This window comes from Octopus sinensis, linkage group LG1, assembly GCF_006345805.1.
Source record: "Octopus sinensis linkage group LG1, ASM634580v1, whole genome shotgun sequence".
NCBI classification, from domain to species: domain Eukaryota; kingdom Metazoa; phylum Mollusca; class Cephalopoda; order Octopoda; family Octopodidae; genus Octopus; species Octopus sinensis.
Window position 1 is genome coordinate 59,265,223 of NC_042997.1, and position 20,528 is coordinate 59,285,750.

General features: G+C 35.6%; 1 protein-coding gene across 1 annotated transcript in view; it reads right to left on the reverse strand.

Annotated features, from left to right (window-relative positions):
• Positions 1 to 10,263: 10,263 nt before the first annotated feature.
• The window catches only part of LOC115211113 (basic salivary proline-rich protein 1), a 29,999-nt gene continuing 19,734 nt past the window's right edge, over positions 10,264 to 20,528 (reverse strand). Inside the window, exons 5-7 of the mRNA XM_029780032.2 lie at positions 17,112 to 17,249; positions 16,248 to 16,589; positions 10,264 to 14,581 (exon numbers count right to left, since the gene is read on the reverse strand). Coding sequence (XP_029635892.1) covers positions 13,305 to 14,581; positions 16,248 to 16,589; positions 17,112 to 17,249 — 1,757 coding nt within the window. The 3' untranslated portion in view covers positions 10,264 to 13,304. The remainder of the gene's footprint in view (positions 14,582 to 16,247; positions 16,590 to 17,111; positions 17,250 to 20,528) is intronic.

Consider the following 20,528-nt stretch of genomic DNA (forward strand, 5'->3'; position numbering starts at 1 on the left):
TAAACAAACCACCACCGGTTGTCAAGCTGTGGCATGAGACAACATTAAAAACACACTCACATACACGTCTGCAATTTTGCTGCTGGTACTAAAACATTCCCATCAATGATAGTGCTCCTCCACGAAAAATTGCTGTTACTACTACTTAGAACCAATGCAGGAGTTTCTGTACCAAGGAAGAGAAATCTCATTAGTATCCAGAGTGAATTGCAGGTGCATATGTACTGATAAAAATAATGAATCTTTAATTTAACTGGATCTTTTCCTTTTGAACGGCAGTTTGTAACATAATTTCTAGGTAACTAAAAAGTTTTAAACTTCATATACTGGTAGAATGTGTTTATAAAACATCATTTTCTCTTGGTTTTATTGAGAAAATTCTATAGTTTGTAAGATATTTCGTCTGAAAATCGAGCATTTCGGCAATTTTAACCAATTGATTACCTCCATTGAACTTAAATCATTTGCTGTGTCTAAAACTGAGACAACATCCTGTAACTAACCCTAAACCTCCCCCTAACCCTAAATTTTTTTTTCTTAATTGTTAAATTAATTTAATTGTTACGCGTGTAAAAAAACTAAAGCAATGAAAAATAATTTAAACAATTAACAAACAAAATAATTCTATAATTTTATACACACGCTTTCCATATATGTATGGAAAGCGTGTGTATAAAATTATAGAATTATTTTGTTTGTTAATTGTTTAAATTATTTTCCATTGCTTTCGTTTTTTTTACATGCGTAACAATTAAATTAAGAAAAAAAAATTTAGGGTTAGGGTTAGTTACAGGATGTTGTCTCAGTTTTAGACTTAGCAAATGATTTTAGCTCAAAAGAGAGCATAGGATTGGTTAAAATTCGAAAAATTAAACTACGTTAAACGAACAAATTACAATTTTCTCAAGAAAGCCAAGAGAAAAAAATGTTTTAATTTGAAACATTCTACCAGTATACGAAGTTTTAAAGTGTTTAGTTAACTAGAAATTGTCTGCCATTCAAAAGGAAACGATCCCTTTAACTAGATGTACCCACCGTGACCTGTTGGGTCACAACCACTCCAAGTTGAAAATGTCGATTCGCAGTGGGAAAGGAAAAAATACTATTTCAAACTTGAAGCAATAAAATTCTTAAATAATAGTTCTCCTGCCTTTGGTGTGACAACATAAACACAACCAAATGTTTCTTCTTCAATTTTTTTTTCCTCGCTTTCTTCTTTGCCAGTCTTTGTTACTATTGTTCCTTGATGCACAATGAAAAGAATTCTGTCACTGTTGTTTTCATATGTTGCTCATTAACAACCATATATATCCTCATAATTTCTTAGCAATATTCTTTGTTCGTCTGGTAGATGAACTTGCAGTTTTACTATTGCAGGTACTCTTTCATGAACTGAAAATCCTAAAATGGATGGAACTGTTTTGGATGGTCCAACATACCTACCCATTAGATATTGACTAAGCTCGTAATCATAGCAGCTTTGTCATTTCCTTTCAGTGTGTACTTCATGATATACTTAATTGACCTCACTGAGGTAACGATTTCAACTTTGTAGTGGCATTTGAATGTTCTTAAAAGAGTCTCATTATGAGGTACAACCCATTTGTTGTTTGTTTTTCCATTCTTATGAGATTCAATTCCTCCCATTTCAACTGATCTTTGTCTATAAAGAGACAGTCTCTCTGTCTGGTTTTCTGCTTTTTGATTTAGATGATGAAGATTAATATTTTATTTTAATTTAAGAAAAAAAAATATCAATTACCCATGATTCAAAAATATCTCATAAAAATATAGGGAGAATTTCTATCTCTCAAGTCTACAGCACTTGCAAAGAAGAAAGTATGGAAAAAGGACGTATGGCTGTAGCTGACTGGACTCTTTGAAGTGTTGACATTTTCAACTTGATTTTTTTTTCTTAAAGGGGAAATGGCTATTTTATTTGTAATCTTTATCATCTTAATCAAATGACCAGAAAACAGACAAATTTTGAGTTTTAGTATAATATAGATATATACTTTTTTGACTTAGTTCTACCTACTACATACAGGACACCAAGTGACAAGAAATGGTTGCAAGCTCTTTCACGAACTTGTTTGCTCCCTGGTAAGGTCCTCTTTCACTGTCACAGTCCTTAAACAGGTTTTGAAAGGTCTATCTAGCATGTCTCTTTCAAGCTGTCACTTGAAAAAGGCTCTCCTTCATCTTTTCATGGATATGTGTAGCATATGGCTGAGTCACTTCCACCACCTCAGGGCGATGGTATCCTGTAGATTGTGGGTACCCAACAACTAGACTAGAAACCATTACCAAACCTTGTATCATTTGGTATCAGGCCACACAGAAAGAATATATTTAAAACATTTTTTCTATCTTATTGACCATTGCAGTCTGCAAGGTGTTTTTACATTATATATGTAATAATTAAATTATTTATAATGCACTTTATTTTGTTCCCCTGGTATGTGGGAAAATTGCATGGAACTGACCTTTGATGTAAGAAAGGTTGTGAACTGCTACAGTAGATTACTTGCCCCACCCCCTTTTTTCCGAATGAAAATAAGGGATTTGCAGCATATTAGGAGGCCAGGGTATTTGATTCCATGCAAAAAAAAAGTCCAATTTAAAAATTTTTACGTCAGTGAAAATTGTGCGGATGAAAAGATCAATGGGGTGAGGGTGAAATTTCCGAGACTTCCACCCCATTTTCAGACCCCAAAAAGGATTTTGTAGCATATTAAAAGGTCATAAGAGATTTGCAGCATATTAGGCAGTCAGGGTACTTAATTCCACACAAAAAAATCCGAGTTTTTACTTAGTGAAAACCGTGTAGGTATTAATCTAAAAATTTACCTTGTTTTTCTTTTGCTCCATTGCTAGACAGGGGACTTAACTCATGTTAGGAAACTTACAGATTTCACCAACGTGGAAATAGGCAAAAGTTATGGTTGAAAATCGATTTTTACCACTATCCATGGGTGCCTCGGGAAAAATAAGCTGACAAAAACACAGCCAGGGTCGTGATCAATGTCCTCCTAAAACTGGAGTGACATGCATGCTAATTTGTGGACGTGAATAAATTACATTCTCGTACACACACACATCCTGCCTTTTATAAAAATAGATTATTGTTTTGGGAAGTAATTTGTTTTTTCACTGATGATATATGTAAGTTACTCTCTCTTTCAAACCCATAACATTCATCCCCCATCACCATTATGGAAACTCTTTTATTTTATTATGTTAGTTTTTATCATAGCTATCAATTTTGAAACTATATTAATCAAGACAATCAACCCACTTCCCAGTCTGACTGATCTGGGGGAATACCAAATAGTTAAGGACATTGAATAACTTCCTTAGAAAAGTGGTATCAAAATAGTCTTCACCTCAATATATTCTGTTAGTCATGTATACTTTGAAGTTATTGTTTTACAGTGATTGCTGATCCAGTACCTGTGACATTTTGTCTCCTCATTTGTGACTATGAACCAATGTGACATGTTAATCATATAATGATATCGTTATAATTCATGTCACCTTTTGGTATGACTTTAGCTTGCTTAACAATAGTAATGAGAGCTAAGCTAAAGGTTTTAGTTCTGAATAGAACATGTGTACATAATTTGTTCTATCTCAGTATCTTTTTAGTATACAATGTTTTCTGACACATGTGCAACAATTTTGAGAGGAAGAGGGGTTAGTTAATATAGTCAACCTCAGTATTTGATTTTATTGACCCCAGAAGGACAAAAGGCAAAGTTGACCCTAGTGGTATTTGAACTCAGAATGTGAAGAATTGGAAAAAAATAAAAAATACTGCAAAGCATTTTCCTAATGCTTTAACAATTCTTCTAGCTCTATCCACCCAAAATACTGCACATCAAATATACACACAAAAATATCTACTAATAATTCTATACACACCTAAAAACATAATATGCATTCTTACGATTTAGTAAACTAGGGGATGTAGGAAGCAGGATTAGATGTCTTACACAGGGATACAATTGTAGTGATATCCAAACATATACCATATGGTCAGTAGTCAGCACCTTAATATTCACAACCAAATCTCTCTATGTATTCACCACTTGAATAAGACATCTGTTAATGTCCCTCTATCATACTTGCAAGAACTTGGTGACCTCACAAGTGCTGATGCCACAAAAGAAGCACCCAGTACTCTTTGCAAAATGCATCCAGCTGCAAAAACCATGTCCATGTCCAAGCAGATATTGGAGCTCAGCACAATCACTGGTTCATCAGTTTTTTTATTTCTTGAACCAACCAACCCACCCATACCAGCATGAAAAAAGTGATGTTAAAAATGACAATGACACAGATTTGTCTGTATCCTATCACCATGAATAACAACCTCTATATGACACTGGCCTTACTGTCATTCAAATCATTTTCATGTGTAAATGACACAAATTTGCATATCTCTCACAATTTCCATACAATGGTCTCATTTAAAATAACGGCCATACATGTTTTATGTTCAAACACTTCTATTGCCTACTTGTCTGAAAAGTTGACTGTATATTATTCAATACACCTATCTTCCTTTCTCCCATCAGTTATAATGACTCATTCTCTACTGACACAAATTAAATACTTCACCCAATCTACCTTATAAAAAAATATATTTCTAAAATTTCCTTCATCGCTATGTTTCTTCCCCTCCCAATAACTAATAATAGACTGGACGGAACAAAATACCTCACTTCCTGCTATTTCTCAGTCTATAAGGAATTTTTAACTTGTGAATTATCTCTTCTTCAGAGCAAGAATGATTTCTCACATAGATACAAGGCTATTTATTAACCCCTTTGATACTAACTGCCAGAAACTACCTTTGGTTCTATGATACAAATTCCATTTTAAAGTGATCTAAACTAAAACCTTTCATCTAAATTTATGTTATATTCCAAACAACAGCTTAATAATGACAAAGTTATTTTAATAAATTCTTCATTATTCTCAAAATTATTCTGTCTTTTACTTGCTTCAGTCATGCCTTGTAAGATTTAGTCAAACAGAGCTCAGTAGTTATTTAAAAAAAAATATCTGGTTCATATCCTAACAATCTCTTTTGTAGAGCGGCTAAGTTAAGGGGTTGTAAACAAACCAACACAAGTTGTCAAGCGGTGATAGAGGACAGATACATACACTCAGAAGCTTCTTTTAGTTTCCATCTATCAAGTCCACTCATAAGGCTTTAGTTGGCCTGGAGCTATAATAGAAGATACCTGCCCAAGATGCCATGCAGTACGACTGAACCCAGAACCATGTGGTTGGGAAGCAAACTTCAATGTATTTCAAGATAGATATGGTAATAAAAGAATTATTTTTTGTTTTAACTGCAACTTTAACATAAGAGAAATGATAGCTTATGTAGATTTTCAAGGCTATTCTATATGATTTCTACATATAGAGAAAAAAAAAGAGGTTAAAAAGTCACTAACCCTAACCCTGAATGAGACACCAAACGGTAAAACGAAATATTTTCCCAGTATAACTGTCATCAAAGTAGATATAATGTTGAGGTTATACAAGATAAATACTATTAAAATTTTTCATTTTAATATCTTACATGTTTATAAAATAGGAGCATTGGTTTTCAGCTTCACATCAGATAAGGTACAGAGTTGCAATATACTTAAATCTTTCTTCAATTTGTTCATAGTCAGACTGAAGATCTGAATGTCATTAGCTTTGGCATAAGGTAGTTATTATTTTTTTTGATGAACCTAAGTGGCTGCAAGCAGTAAAATAGTAAAGGGATGTTACTCCAAATTATTAGCGTTAATTCTTGTTTCTTTTTTTTTAATCTTTTGATCAGGAGGGAAAGCAGTTCTTATAACACTTTAAAGGGCCTACAAGACTGGTAGGAAGGAAGGAAAAAGATATCCTCAAACCAGAGACTTAGTCTGAATGCTTGCAACAGAACAGATTTTGCTAAGGTGGTGATAAACTAAGCAATGGGTAAAGTCTACCACCAATGAAAAATTACTAACAAACTTGACCAAAATATTTTACTAGTGCTCCAATCAATGAGTTCAAGAGCAGAATATAAACAAAGTTCATTTTAATTCCTGTTGACTACAACCTTTGACGTGTTAGTACTGAATGTTCCCCACCAACAAAAAATTTGAAAATTTTTCATTGTAAAAATAACTGATATTTATACTTCTTCCATCATAATCAAGATTGGGTTTCTCAACTGCAGTTACATCAAATAGCACCTTTATACTCCAATATATAATAATTAACAAACATTTTACCTATCAGTGTGAGTTTAGATCTTGGGCAAGTGTCTTCTACTATAGCTTCAGGATAAACAAAACCTTGAATGAATTTGGTAGAAGAAACCTGTTATATATATATACATGGATAAGCTTAAGAGATTTTATGTTTTCCTGACTCGACACCATGCAATAGCTGTAAAAAGCAAGGGTGGTGTTGTTTGTTTCATTTGTGAAAACAAGTCCAGCTGCAAGGAAATATTGATTTCAAATTTTGGCACAAGGCTAGCAATTTTGGGGGAGGGAATAAGTCAATTACATTGACCCTGAAAGGATGAAAGTCAACCTCAGTAAAATTTGAACTCAGAATGTAAAGATGGAAGCAATGCTACTAAGCATTTTGCCCAGTGTGCATACAATTCTGCCAGCTCACCACCTTTGGCCACAAGGGAATATTACCTTGCTTGACAACAGGAAGGGTATCCAATCATAGAAAAAACTGGCTTCAACAAATTTCATCTAACCTATAAAGGCAAGGTAAAACATGTCAAAATGATGATAAATTTTATCATATATTTTCACTGTTGATAAATGTATCTGATGCTGAAAAAGAAATACAACTTGTGCATCTTACATGTAGTTAGGCATAGTCCTTGAAAAGTAAAGTTATAATTCAAAATAGACTTTCTACCTTGTCACAGAAAGTTTGTGTGATTTTGTAACAGGAGCATTTAAGCCTTTTACATGATTTCAAAACAAAATATATCCGAGGAAAATCTTTCATTTGGAATAAATTTAGGTATGTATGTAAGCATAAATATGAGTATATTTACACACACTTCATATAAACTGTCTTGGATTGAAGGCCTTGAGACTACAAAGAGAACTTAGTGACCACAATAATATAATATTGTTAGAGGATGGCTTGTAATTCTAAAATTCCAAGTTACAAATACTACTATATACCTTTAGCCTAAACTAGCCAAATCAGGCCCAAATATTCAACCTGTTTTAAGTTCAAAATGGCCAGATCCAGCCTCTCACACCTACAGTGTAATGTCATTCTAAAAATAAACAATCTCATCATTAAAATCTTGAAGCTGAGATAATGTATGATCAATTCAAAACAATGTCAATAAATATTACGTTTGACAGAATAATCTAAACGATAAAGGAATATACATAAATAAATGCTAAACATTGTGCATGTATTCATTGAAGACTGCTGCAGTGCAAACCTATAACTGAGTGCACATTAGACTAAGCATATATTGTGTGCAGTATATCATGTACAATCAAATATATCAAATAATATAACTAAAGAAGTATGTTCAAAACTAAAATAGTGAAATTTGGGAAAAGCAGGCTGAGAAAATTATATAAGGAAACAACTCAAACAAGTACATATTTACAAAAGTATACTCACACACACATACCACTCCCACAATATAACCCTAGATAATGTATTTATGTAGTTGGTACAAAATCCTAAACATGTCACAGAATGTAAGGCAAACAGGGTTGTATTTCCTGATGAAAATATTTTACAAGAAAGGCCAGTGATTCTGAAACAAACTCTCTTCTACTTATATGTTAGCATATTTATGTTGTCCTCCCACAGAATATATTGGTCTCAAATTTTGACACAAGCCAGCAAATTTGGGGGAGGGGGTAAGTTTATTATATCGACTTCAGTGCTCAACTGGTATTTATTTTATCAACTCCAAAAGGATGAGAGGCAATGTTGACCTGGGTGGAATTTGAACCTAGAATGTTAAGATGGATGAAATACCACTAAGCATTTTGCCCAGCATGCTAAGATTCTGCCAGCCCACTGCATAACTTACCCACAGAAAATAGTGATCACAATAACACATAGAGATGTCAAAGTAGGGCTATATATAAATATATATGTACTTGAATACAAACCCTAGCTGCTCTTTTATATACACACACACACACGAACGTGTTGACAAATGGAAGGAAGTGGCACTCAACACATTTTGTAGAAGTTACATTTTTAATAGCAGCTTGTCTCAGCTTCATATGAGTTAAAAATCTATGAGCATGTCCATCTTATCAGTAAAATGGAAGATGAGATAAATTCAAGATAGCTTCTAGATGTTAGGCTTCGATTGGTCAGCTCAGGTCACACGGTATTAATGCCGGTGTTACTTCCACATCATTAATGCTGTGACCTGGGATGACCAAAATAGAGGCCTGATATTTAGAAGCTATCTTCAATATGTCTTAATCTGTAACTCTTCTGATATGTTGAGATGGATGCATCCTATATGCCCACAAAACATTCAAGCCATATGGACATTCGTCAAACTGTTATTAATATATATATAAATACTCACAATATATACCAGTGTTGTAGTGCTCTAACACAAATTACCAAGCTAATGATAATAATAATCATATGAATAACAACAACAACAACAATAATAATAAGTCAGTTATTATTGTAAAAAGATTATATAAAAAAAAAATTCTGTACAGTTACTGTACAATTTGCACAATATTTACAAAGTTATATTTAACCACATGGAAATTTAGAATTTTAGAAAGAAAAAAACAAAACAAAACAAAAATAAAAACTAAAGGATTCACTGAAAAAAAAAATACTCAGTAAAACTGCCTGACAACCATATATACGAAATGTCACTTACTGTATTTGGTCTGGTAACATGAAGCTTGCAAGGTTTACTTATGATATACACATATAATGATGTATATATATATATATACATACACATATATACATACATATATATATACATACATATATATATACACATACATATATATATATATATACACACACATGCATATATATATACACACATATATATATAATATAAATATATATACATATATATATATATATATATATATAATATATAAAAAATTAACAGAATGAGATAAAAATCCAAGGCTGAGAAAGATTTCAGAACATTTGTAAAGGGAAGGTCTTATAGCTGTTTCTGGGATATTTTTATTTATCCTTTCATTGGTGACGGTGCAAGAAAATGGTTAAGTAATAGCTATTCTAGGGAAGATATGAAATAGAGAGTGAAGTGAAGGAATGAAAACAGACGTGAGATATGCAGGGATATTGTATCTGCAGATCCATTATTTCAGCAGAATGGTATACATGTAAGTTTTTTCCTGTACCTTGTTTGTAAGTTCCAATAGTATCTAAATTTGGTCATTCCAAGCATAGAGTTTGTAAACGGTGTTACTGAATCGAGGTTTATTTTTTGAAGTGACTAAAAAGTTGGGAATGTGTTTCATTCTCAACCTTAAGAATAACTATTGCTTAACTATTTTCTTGCACCGCTGCCGATGAAGGGATATATAAAATATCCCAAAACAGCTATAAGACCTTCTCTTTATAAATGTTCTGAAATCTTTCACAGCCTTGGATATTTATCACATTCCGTTAATTTTTTATATATATGCATGCTGATATATGACTGACGTTGGACTCCTCATTCGTATAATCACTGAACCTGGAGCTAAACTATAGTCTATCCATAGCACTTATTCAGCATTAACTGACACCTTTGGGTCTTTTTGACACCATTTACCTCTCATAATCTCTCTCTCTCTATATATATATATACATATATGGACAATATATATACACACACATACACATATAATCATGATGATGATGTATATATATACATACATATATGGATATATATACATACATATATGGATATATATACATACATATATGGATATATATACATACATATATGAATATATATACATATATACACACACATATACATATATGGATATATATATACATACACACACACATACATATATGTATAGATATATATAAATATGCATAGATACACATCTATATACACACACACACATATACAGCATACAATTGACAGAAAGTACAACTTTTGTCTTTTCTAATATTTTTTTACACACATTTTTCAAAATTTATTTTTTCAAAACCTTATATAAATATCATTGAAGAAAGATGTTTTGTATCAGGAAGCACAGTTTTTTTTTTAATTAACTTTATTATTGTGGAAATATTTTTTGTTTGTTTTTACAAGAGTCGAGGCAGTATGGAGGTGGAGTAGAGAAGAAAAAAATATATAATTGGTTCCTGGGGGTTAAAAATTAGTTGGGAAATGATAATGTATTAATGGAAAATGGGAGATATTAATAATAAAATAAAAATATAAATTTGCAAAGTCAATAGCGACTCCACATTGAATTTGAAATGAAATGGAGTCCTTAGATTCAATTAAAGCTGAGTTTATTAGATTTCAATTTTCAAATTTTTTTTTTATTAAAACTGATGTTGACCAACTCTGGCAAAAGATATAGTTTTAGGTTCATAGAGAAGCCCACCTACAATTTAAGTCCAGCACATGTTGAAGGCTAATTACCAATGAGGATGATGAGAATGATGATGACGATGATTATGATGATGATAATGAAAATGACAATGATAGTGGTTGTGATGTTGAAGATATCGAACCCATGTATCATAAATTCATTCATTCTCCCACCCAAGCCATAAAGATAGAAAAAAAAATTGTTTTTATAGTGGACTGTTAGAGTTAGTATGCCTGCCCATAAAAAAAAAAGTCACCTCCATGCTTGTTTGCTATTTATCTGGTAGGCACTGTGTCTCCATTTGGTAAGAATGAGAAATCTCTGGTTCCAAACAGACTGTACAACTCGTGAGCTATCAATAACAACAAACAAAAATAAAAAAGACAAAATACCATTCCTAAACAAGTTAGGATTATTGCAACAGCTGGCCAGAGCTGTTTTTGTCTAGAGCTTTTTTGCAACCTGGTGACACCCATCCTTTTTTGCCAGACCAAGACAAACAAGCACGAAGCACTTTTCCTAAGGACAGTACAAAGCTTATGATGAAATCCGAACTCATTATTCATGAGGTGAGAGGCACACCAGATCCACTAAGGTGTTACAACCTCTAAAGACTACAGAAATAATAACTACTAATAGTAAATAATGGAAGAATATAAGATTTCTCTCATTTCTGCTCCTTTCAAAAAGTCTTTCTTATCAAACAATGCTGTTTAGGATAGAAGCAGCCAAACTGACTAAAAATATGTATTAGGAATGAAGAGGAAAAATCTTTTATTCAATCATTGCACTGTCAGAAGAAAATATAAAAATTTTTCTAAATGGATAACTGATATTAAAAAAAAAATGAATAAAATAGTCACACACACACATTTATATGCAAACATACATGGTAACTCTTTGGAGAAAGGAAAAGCATTAAAAAAATTTAAATTTAAAAATACATTTAAAAATCTCAACCCATATTCTTCTGTTTCAATAATCAGGGGAAAAAGATCTTTCAAATATATAAATACTCACATACATTCTTTACCCACCCATGCTTAAATGCAAATAAGCTTAAAAGTTTCAAATATTAAAAAAGAAAAATAAATAAAAATTAGAAAAAAAAAAGCTTTTAAATACTATAAATACTTTCACACTTAACTCACTCCCCTTTTAAATGCAAATAAACATAACAATTCCAAATAAAGGAAGGAAAAGAAAAAGCACTTTATGTATGACCATAAAAAAGTTTTGAGCTGATATTAAAGATAATTATACAAGGCAACTGTGATGTTAATTGGTGATTATGAGAAGTTTTTTGTAATGTTTCTTTTGTGTTTATGTTTTGCATGTGGACGTGACTTGGTTAGGGTAAAATGGAATTACACAAAAAAAAGGGAATGGGGAGAAAACCTGTACAGTTTGCACTGACAGTGTTACGCACAACTGAAATGCGTATATACACACATACCCATAATGCTGGTGATCACAAGTACTTCAAAACCTTTGCATTAGATTTCAGAGTCACTTTGTTTTGTTTTGTATTTCCTAGCAACATCATCACAAATGATCATAGAAAGAGAAATATATAAAAATACCTGAATGGGTCAAATCTGAGAATGTAGCACAATTAGCAAGCCATCTGAGCATAGTGCTTCAGTCCAGATCCCAACTAGGGTGTTAGTTCAGCCCCTCCTCCTCATACCACCATACAAGTTCAACAGCTTTCCACTTTCCCCACCTTTCTAGGTAAAAGTTTTTAAATGTTTAATTCATACAGTCGTAGTAATACTACAAATAATAATGGTTTATTTTCTCTTGGCACAAGGCCAAATTTGTAGGAAGGAAGGGTATAGTTGACTGAATAACCCACAATGTGTCATTTGGTCCTGATGAGATGAAAGGCAAAGCTGATCCTAGTTAGATTTGAGCTTAGAACAAGGCATTGAAGTGATACCAAAAGCAGCCTATCCAGCTCTCTCAAGCAACTGCACATTACTATTTTCAGTAACAGCAGTGATATAACAATAATGATTTCTGAAAGCCTTGAATTTATTGAAAGAGAGGAAAATGAATGTGGAAAGAGAAATGCCTTTTCCTTGATCCTTTATGATGGAAATGAAACCAGGATGCACATGTAGTTCTTTGAGAACCAAATTCTGCAGCTATGGCACTCATGACATTACATAATAATGATAATAGTAATTCTTTGAATAGGCATTAGCCCAAATTTTATTCATTCCTAATATTGTAAGTAATTATTTCATCAACACTTACAGGATTTGAACTTTGAAAAGAGAGATACCAAATCCAACATTTAAAGCATCTCTTCCAGTGCTTTACCGTCTTTAATAATAATAATAATTTTTCTCAAGATACATCTCCAGTACTTTGTAGGAAAAGTATAGGGTTGAGCTGAGATTTAACTGACACCAGTAAAATTACATGTAGTTCATATTTTACACCCCATCCCACCCCACTAGGGATGAAAGGCAAAGCCAACTTTGGTGGGATTTGACCCCAGAGCCAAGACAGCTTTTAGCCAAGTGATACTACCACTGTCCTGGCCATTGCCTTTAATTGTCCTTTATGAGAGCCATGGAAGGGAAGGTAAAAAAAAATTAAATGTGGTGAACAAGGTCAAGTGGAGGGAGAGTAGGGCATTGTATCAAACACAATGAGGTTGCTATATTAATACTGGTTTTGGTTGTAAGAGTAACCTGTCTGACCTTGACTAGACATCTGGCTATTAGGCATGTGTGACTGACCACTGTTGCTACTTCCACCACCACTGCTATTACTGTTGCTGCCAACACCACCGCTGCCACCACCACCACCACCACCTCCACCACCTGCCCCGCTAACACTGTTGCTCATACTATTTGACTGTTGCATTGAATTACTTCCTGACACTGGCATTTGGTTTTGTCCACCCATTTGATTGCTGTTGGGATTCATTTGTCCACCACCACTAGGCCCCATCGGACCAGACATAGAAACTGGAGTAACAGACATAGAACCAGGAGGACCAGACATGGAAACAGGAGGACCAGACATAGAAACTGGTGGACCAGACATGGAAACAGGTGGACCAGACATTGGACCTGCTGGACCAGACATGGGTCCTGGTGGACCAGACATAGGACCTGGTGGTCCAGACATGGGGCCTGGTGGCCCAGACATAGAACCTGGTGGGCCAGACATTGAACCAGGAGGACCAGACATAGATCCTGGTGGGCCTTGCATGGATCCTGGTGGACCTTGCATGGGACCAGGTGGGCCTTGCATGGACCCTGGGGGACCTTGCATAGAACCAGGTGGGCCTTGCATGGATCCTGGTGGACCTTGCATAGATCCTGGTGGGCCTTGCATGGAACTTGGTGGGCCCTGCATAGAGCCAGGTGGGCCCTGCATGCCTCCAGGAGGACCTTGCATGCCTCCAGGAGGACCTTGCATACCTCCAGGAGGACCTTGCATACCTCCAGGTGGACCTTGCATACCTCCAGGTGGACCCTGCATACCTCCAGGTGGACCTTGCATACCTCCAGGTGGACCTTGCATGCCACCAGGTGGACCTTGCATGCCACCAGGTGGACCTTGCATACCACCAGGTGGACCTTGCATGCCACCGGGTGGACCCTGCATGCCTCCGGGTGGACCCTGCATAGAACCAGGTGGACCTTGCATGGAACCAGGTGGAAGAGGTCCAGAAGGTGGCATACCTGGTGGACCCTGAGGAGGTCTATTATAGGGGTTATAGCGTGTTTGAGATTGACCACCGCCAGGATAGTTTGTGTACTGTGACTGTGGAGACATGTTGGGTCCAGGTGCTGGACCTCCACCAGGTCCTGGAGCTTGACTGTAACCTGGTTGTTGAGTGTAAGACTGCTGTCCTTGACCCTGAGTGTATGGTGGCTGTGAATTATACTGCTGCTGGGCATAAGCTTGCTGCTGACCATACTGCTGGCCTGTCAAGAGAAAAAAAGTATTGCATTAAGATAAATTTGATCAGCAAAAGTTCATTCTCAATGGGTTGACACATCATCTACATAAAATTTTGCATTTTTACAACATACTCCAAATAAATATTGATATCTTGGAACAAGTTTGTTATTTCTAAAATAATTATGTCACAGTTACTCAATGAATCAGAGACACTCTTAAGAATTAGAATTTACTTTTTCTAACAGCTAGGGCATAAAAGTTCACCAGAGTGAGGTACAACTGTCTTGTTTGATGAGATCCAGTGGAAGCAGGTTTTCAACTTATGATTCATGCAGGTACTTGTTTAAACAAAGTGACAGTGCATTTAATGTTGAAATGAACAACTCGTGCAAAACTTTGCTTTTCTTTCTTTTTAAAACAATTTCTAATCTAATCATCAGTTCAAAATTCACTGCCACCTCCATCAACTTTTAAACAATATAATGTTGTCTATTAAGAAATCTTCAAATTCCTGCATCCTTTTTAATTAAGGATATAAATACTAGTCAAGAGAAATCAAATTTGGTAATATGAAATTATAGCATAAACATATTTCTTTTAACTCAAACTAAGTTTAATTCAGGATACTAGAATTAAGCAAAAGATTTTACCACCTCAATATTTTCTGTAAACAAACAATAATACTTAAGTTTCTAAGAATGAAGGAGAAGAACTAGCAGTTTTTCCACTATAGTTAAATATACTTGACTCTATATAGCTATACAGTTTTTAATCATTTCTTCAGGAGGAAAGGGCATTGACCATGACCTTTTACAGGATCCCCAAGACAGTAAAAGGAATGGCTACAACAGAGTGGATTGTGCAAAAAGCATACAAAGACCAGGAGATATTGTGAAAGTAGGCAATAGATTCAATCTACCACTCATGTAGACCACAACAGGATTTGAATTCTGAATGCAAGAAACCAGAACGCATAACACAAGGCATCCCATTTGACATTCCAATGATTCTGCCAGTCCACTGCCCAAGACTGGGAGTTTTTTGTTAACTCCAGAAGATGAGTGGCAAAGTTGACCGTTGCAAAATTTGAATTCAGAGCAAAAAAAGCTGGAATAAGTACTGCAAAGCATTTTGTCTGGTGCTAACAGCCAATTTATTGCCTATAAAACATTAGATTTAATCTGTGAAATGATTGCATTACTGCCAATCTCTAGGGTATATTTCCATACCCAAAACATACAGAGTAGAAGACTGTAATAGAGACTTAAATAGAGTAATACACTTGATATGCGAATATCTGTGCTACAGAAAATTTAGGGGCAAAATTATGGGGACAAAGTAAATTTAAAGGAGGATGGTTTGTTTATTATTAACTTTATATGACTGCTTACTCTTTCTTTCCCACAAGTTACAAGGATATATAACTCAGCAATAAGAGAAAAGACATAGTGACAAGAGAGAATGAAAATAGACCAAAGACTTGTCTCTGAACTTATTTTTAATTTGATTCCAGTTGAATAATTGCAAGTAACTAGCTAAATACTAACAGAAAATAAAAATATTCCAAAATTTCTCAATAAAATCACTTAGGGTTAGTGGGTTTTGATGGAAAGGGAAAAATAAAAAGACAGTTAAATAACACACTTCCGAAAATGTGTAAAAAAAAAAGTTTCTGAAAGTGTCTTTCACCTTGCATATTGAGCCTACCCTGAGATGGTGATCTCCTATAGGCATTGGGTGGTGGCATTGCTCGTGATCCCATTGGTTGATTTGAAGGTGGCGGTCCTGGAGAAGGCCCACTCATCATAGGATTGTTGCCAGCTTGACTCTGTTGCATCATTGACTGCTGTGGTGGCATAGCCTGACCCTGAGACATTCCTGGAGGAGCTGAAGAAGATTGTGACATCATAGGTTGTTGAGGACCTGGATAACCCTGTGGACTTTGGGGAGGAGGCCCTTGTTGCTGTTGAGACATAGGTGGACCGTAGCCAGGTTGATTGTTCATAGCATTTGGAGTATTCATTGGAGGACCTACAAAAAACATTTAAAAATACCAATAATGCATAGTTTACTAATATATATGTACACAGACAGACAACTAATTTGTTAGATCAAAACAATAATTTTTTCTTTGTTTACATTGACTCTATTTATTAACAACCTGTAATAGTTGATCTTTAAGCTACCATAATCTATTCTTAGGTTAATGATGAGTATATCAATAATTACATTCTTCCACCAAAATGCCAAAACTATATATACAATCAAAGAATCAGACACATGGATTGGATGATTTGTGTTTGGAAAAATGCTCGAAGGAGCTAGTAGTGGCAAGGGAAGAGAATCTAGAGTATTTAGGTGAAGATGTTGAATTCAAAAGAATTAACATATAGTATGTACAAATTGTAGAAAAAAAGAAATAAAAAAAACAACCAAATTCTAAAACAATCACAACAAAGAAAATTATTTAAAATTTGACAAGATGATATTGTTTATATTTTCCCTGAGATATTCAACAACTCACAAAATCAGAAACACCAAATTTAGAATTACCTGCACGTGATTTTCCTTGTGTCATCATAGCTTGCTGTTGTTGATTCATTTGTGGCCGAGAATAGCCTGACATAGACTGCTGAGGTCCATTGTAACCAGGTTGGCCACCAGCAGATGTCATTGGCATACCAGTACTACCTGTTATGTAAGAGTTTAGAGGTCATTTACAGTTTTACCACAAACAAATTTATTGGGCTAGAGTCAGAATAAACAAAAATATAACAAGTACAGAGTATACTTTCTATGACTTTTTATTCTTTCTTCTTGATTTATATCCATTCTTCCATAGTACCGTGGCTGGATTTAATTTCGTATATTTATTCTCGAACAACTAATCCTTAAAGCTAGAATGTTTTCCAATAAATCGCTCATTAACTGTATGTATTAGTTGACACAAGAGTTAATGACTTTGATTGGGTTGGTGCATAATTAATGACCAGTTTTTTTTTATCAATTGTAAATTAAGTTATAAAACAGTCATTAATTATGCACCAATCCAATAGATAACAGCTAACTTCACTGCTACTGGTTACATAAATACAGTATCTTAGATCAAGCTGATCGTTTCTGATGAACAGCATACATAAAAGATTAAACACTGTATCCAACAAAATCAAGAATTTATTCCTTAAAGCAAAAACATGAAGAAACTTTTAGATTGGACTTCTTAAAGTCTTCTGTACTTAAGTTACTTCCATCAATAAACATTTTACAAAATGGATACAAAGCACCCTATTTTAAAAGAGATAAGAACTTAAATGATATCTAACAAGTACACAGCCATACATTTTGAAACAGGAACAGCTGAATATAGCTAGTAGGTACCTGCTACTTATTTTATTTACAACAGAAAGACGGAAGGTAAAATTAGCAGTGATGGATTTTGAACTCAGAAATATAAAGAGATGTAAATAAAAGCCACCAAAGACAACACTGTATGGTTCCTAACAACTCAAATGCTATTCAACAGATTAAATAAGGTAAATATCATGGAACAGCTGCTGCAAGTATATATCATACCACCTATCAAGCTCATGGTAGCTGACAGCAACTATAATACTTAAATCTTCAGGTTCTGTAACATATGCATTCAAAATTGCCAATGCAAATTGACAGGATGCTTAGTAATAATGGCAAAATAACTTATATATAAAATAATAATAATAATAATAATAAATTCTAGTTTATTGGCCACAAGGGCTAATATAAAATCAAAAACATGAAAGGGCAAACACAGGACGATAAAAACAAAGGATTTTGTGAAAAAGAAAGGTCCGTGTAAACAAGTAAAAAAAACTTTCAATAGAGGGAGGCACATTGAAAGGTTACTCATGGAAAAATCCATAAAAGCCATGAGAGCCTGGTCAAATGGCGAGAGAGCCCCGTCTTTTATATTTCTTTTTTTTACAGGTGTAATCTCAGAATTGGTCCATTCATACTGGCCATGTTACCAGCATTCACCCACTTTTCAACAAATTTGCTGTGAGACAGCACTTTCCTCTCTACTCTCACCTTCCTTTTCAAGTGAAACTTGAAAAAGTTGATGAGGCCTTGGCCAAAGAGGAAAGTCTGACTTTAGTCCTTTCAAATGTGTCAACTGTACCACCTCTTTTGCTACAGCCACCAGACAAATGAAAATTGCCATGCCATCCCGGTTAAAGGCGGTCGGCGGGGCAATCTTCACTACAGATTCAGCTGATAGCCAGATCCATCCTACACACAACAGTAGCTGTTCGACATAAATCCACAGGTATTGGACACTGGACGAGTGCGTGAAGAATGGTTTGGTCATTCTGAGCTCACCTCGGGCAGGCCTGGCTGACAGCACTTCTGTGCTGGTAGAGTTTATCCCGAACATGCAGCGCCCCTCGGTAGCACTGCCAGACAAGGGACTTTTGGAAGTTATCCATGGGCCCCGGCCCAAAAGTTCTGCCAAAAAGACTGCTCAGTTGGTCATTGTTGATGCCTAGAGTTTCCCTGAGAATGTCATCGCACTTTTCCTGCACTAACCCTCTATAGAATGCTAGAGTGGAACTACTACTGATCGCATTGCCCACCTGGCGGAGGGTGGTGACAGCTTGACAGCACTCAAGGTGCCAAGCGCCCTTTCTTGGTCTACGTTTGATCCAAGATTGCAGCTTCGTCAAGGACATGAGCCGTGGAAAGGAGAGCCTGACAAACGGCAACTACACCTACTCACCATCTAGGAAACGCTTGAGATGCCGTAGCCTGAGCGCATGTCTGCGCATCAGCAACCATGGCATGCCCAGGCCTCTGTTCAGTGGCTGTTGACAGCAGATGGAGTGCCTGACCAGTGGTACCTGACCTTTTCACATAAAGTCAAAGAGCAAGCGCACCAGCTTGGTTAACCAGCGGTCGGAACAAGGGATGACAGCCAAGCAGTAATAGATAACAGATATGTTGAACGCATTCGCCACCTCCGCTTGATCTTCCAGAGACAGCTTCCTCTCGGCTCATTTCTGGGTGAGATTAGCCACTCTGCTCATCACCTAATCCCAGTTTTTCTGCACCTGGAGGTCTGGACCAAATCAGACCCCAAGCAATTTAACAGGACCGTCTGTCCAGCACCCCACAACACTGTTGGACAGCATGGACTTGCTCCTCCAGGTCCCAAATTGCAAGCCCACAGACTTTCTGCATTAATTTTCGCACCTGTCTCCACTTCGTATTTGCTTAGCATCTCGCCAATCAGGTCGATGTGCCTGTGGCATGACACCATTACGGCGACATTGTTGGCATAGGCAGACATGCTCCTTCCACATCCCAGATCACACAGGAAACCCTTCAAAGCCTCCAACTTCTACAGTAATGGCTTGAGAGTCATTATGTAGAGGAGGGAGGAGAGATGGCATCCTTGGCGGACTGAACGCAAGATATTGAACAGTTCCGAAAGGTGACCACTCTCCCGTATGACTGAGCTGATGCCACTGTACAAAGCAGCAATACACTCACAGAAGACCAGACCAAAACTGGCTGCCAAGTGTCGATGGTCAACCCTACAGAAGGCTTTAGACTGATCTAAATTGACCAAAGCCCCACCTGTACCAGCTTCGTGATGTAGCACAAGAGATGGAGGTTATCGAGGAAAGACCTGGTCAGCATGGCGCATGTCTGCGCCTTGCCAATCAGCTTGTCCTCTTCAAAGACATTTTGGCAAAATATATAAGTTTCAATACAAAACTTCAAATTTTAAAACGAAAATTTCACCCCTAAAAGGAGAAAATTCCACCTAACCGACTAGCTCAGCAAGATCCCAGTCGGCTTGGCTACACAAATATTCAAAAATATAAAAGTGTTAAGCAAAATTGCCAATAAAAATTGGCCCAAAACTCAGCCTCTGGAGACCCGTCAGTCATCTTTGAAAAAAATAATAATAATAAAACAACAGCAGCAATT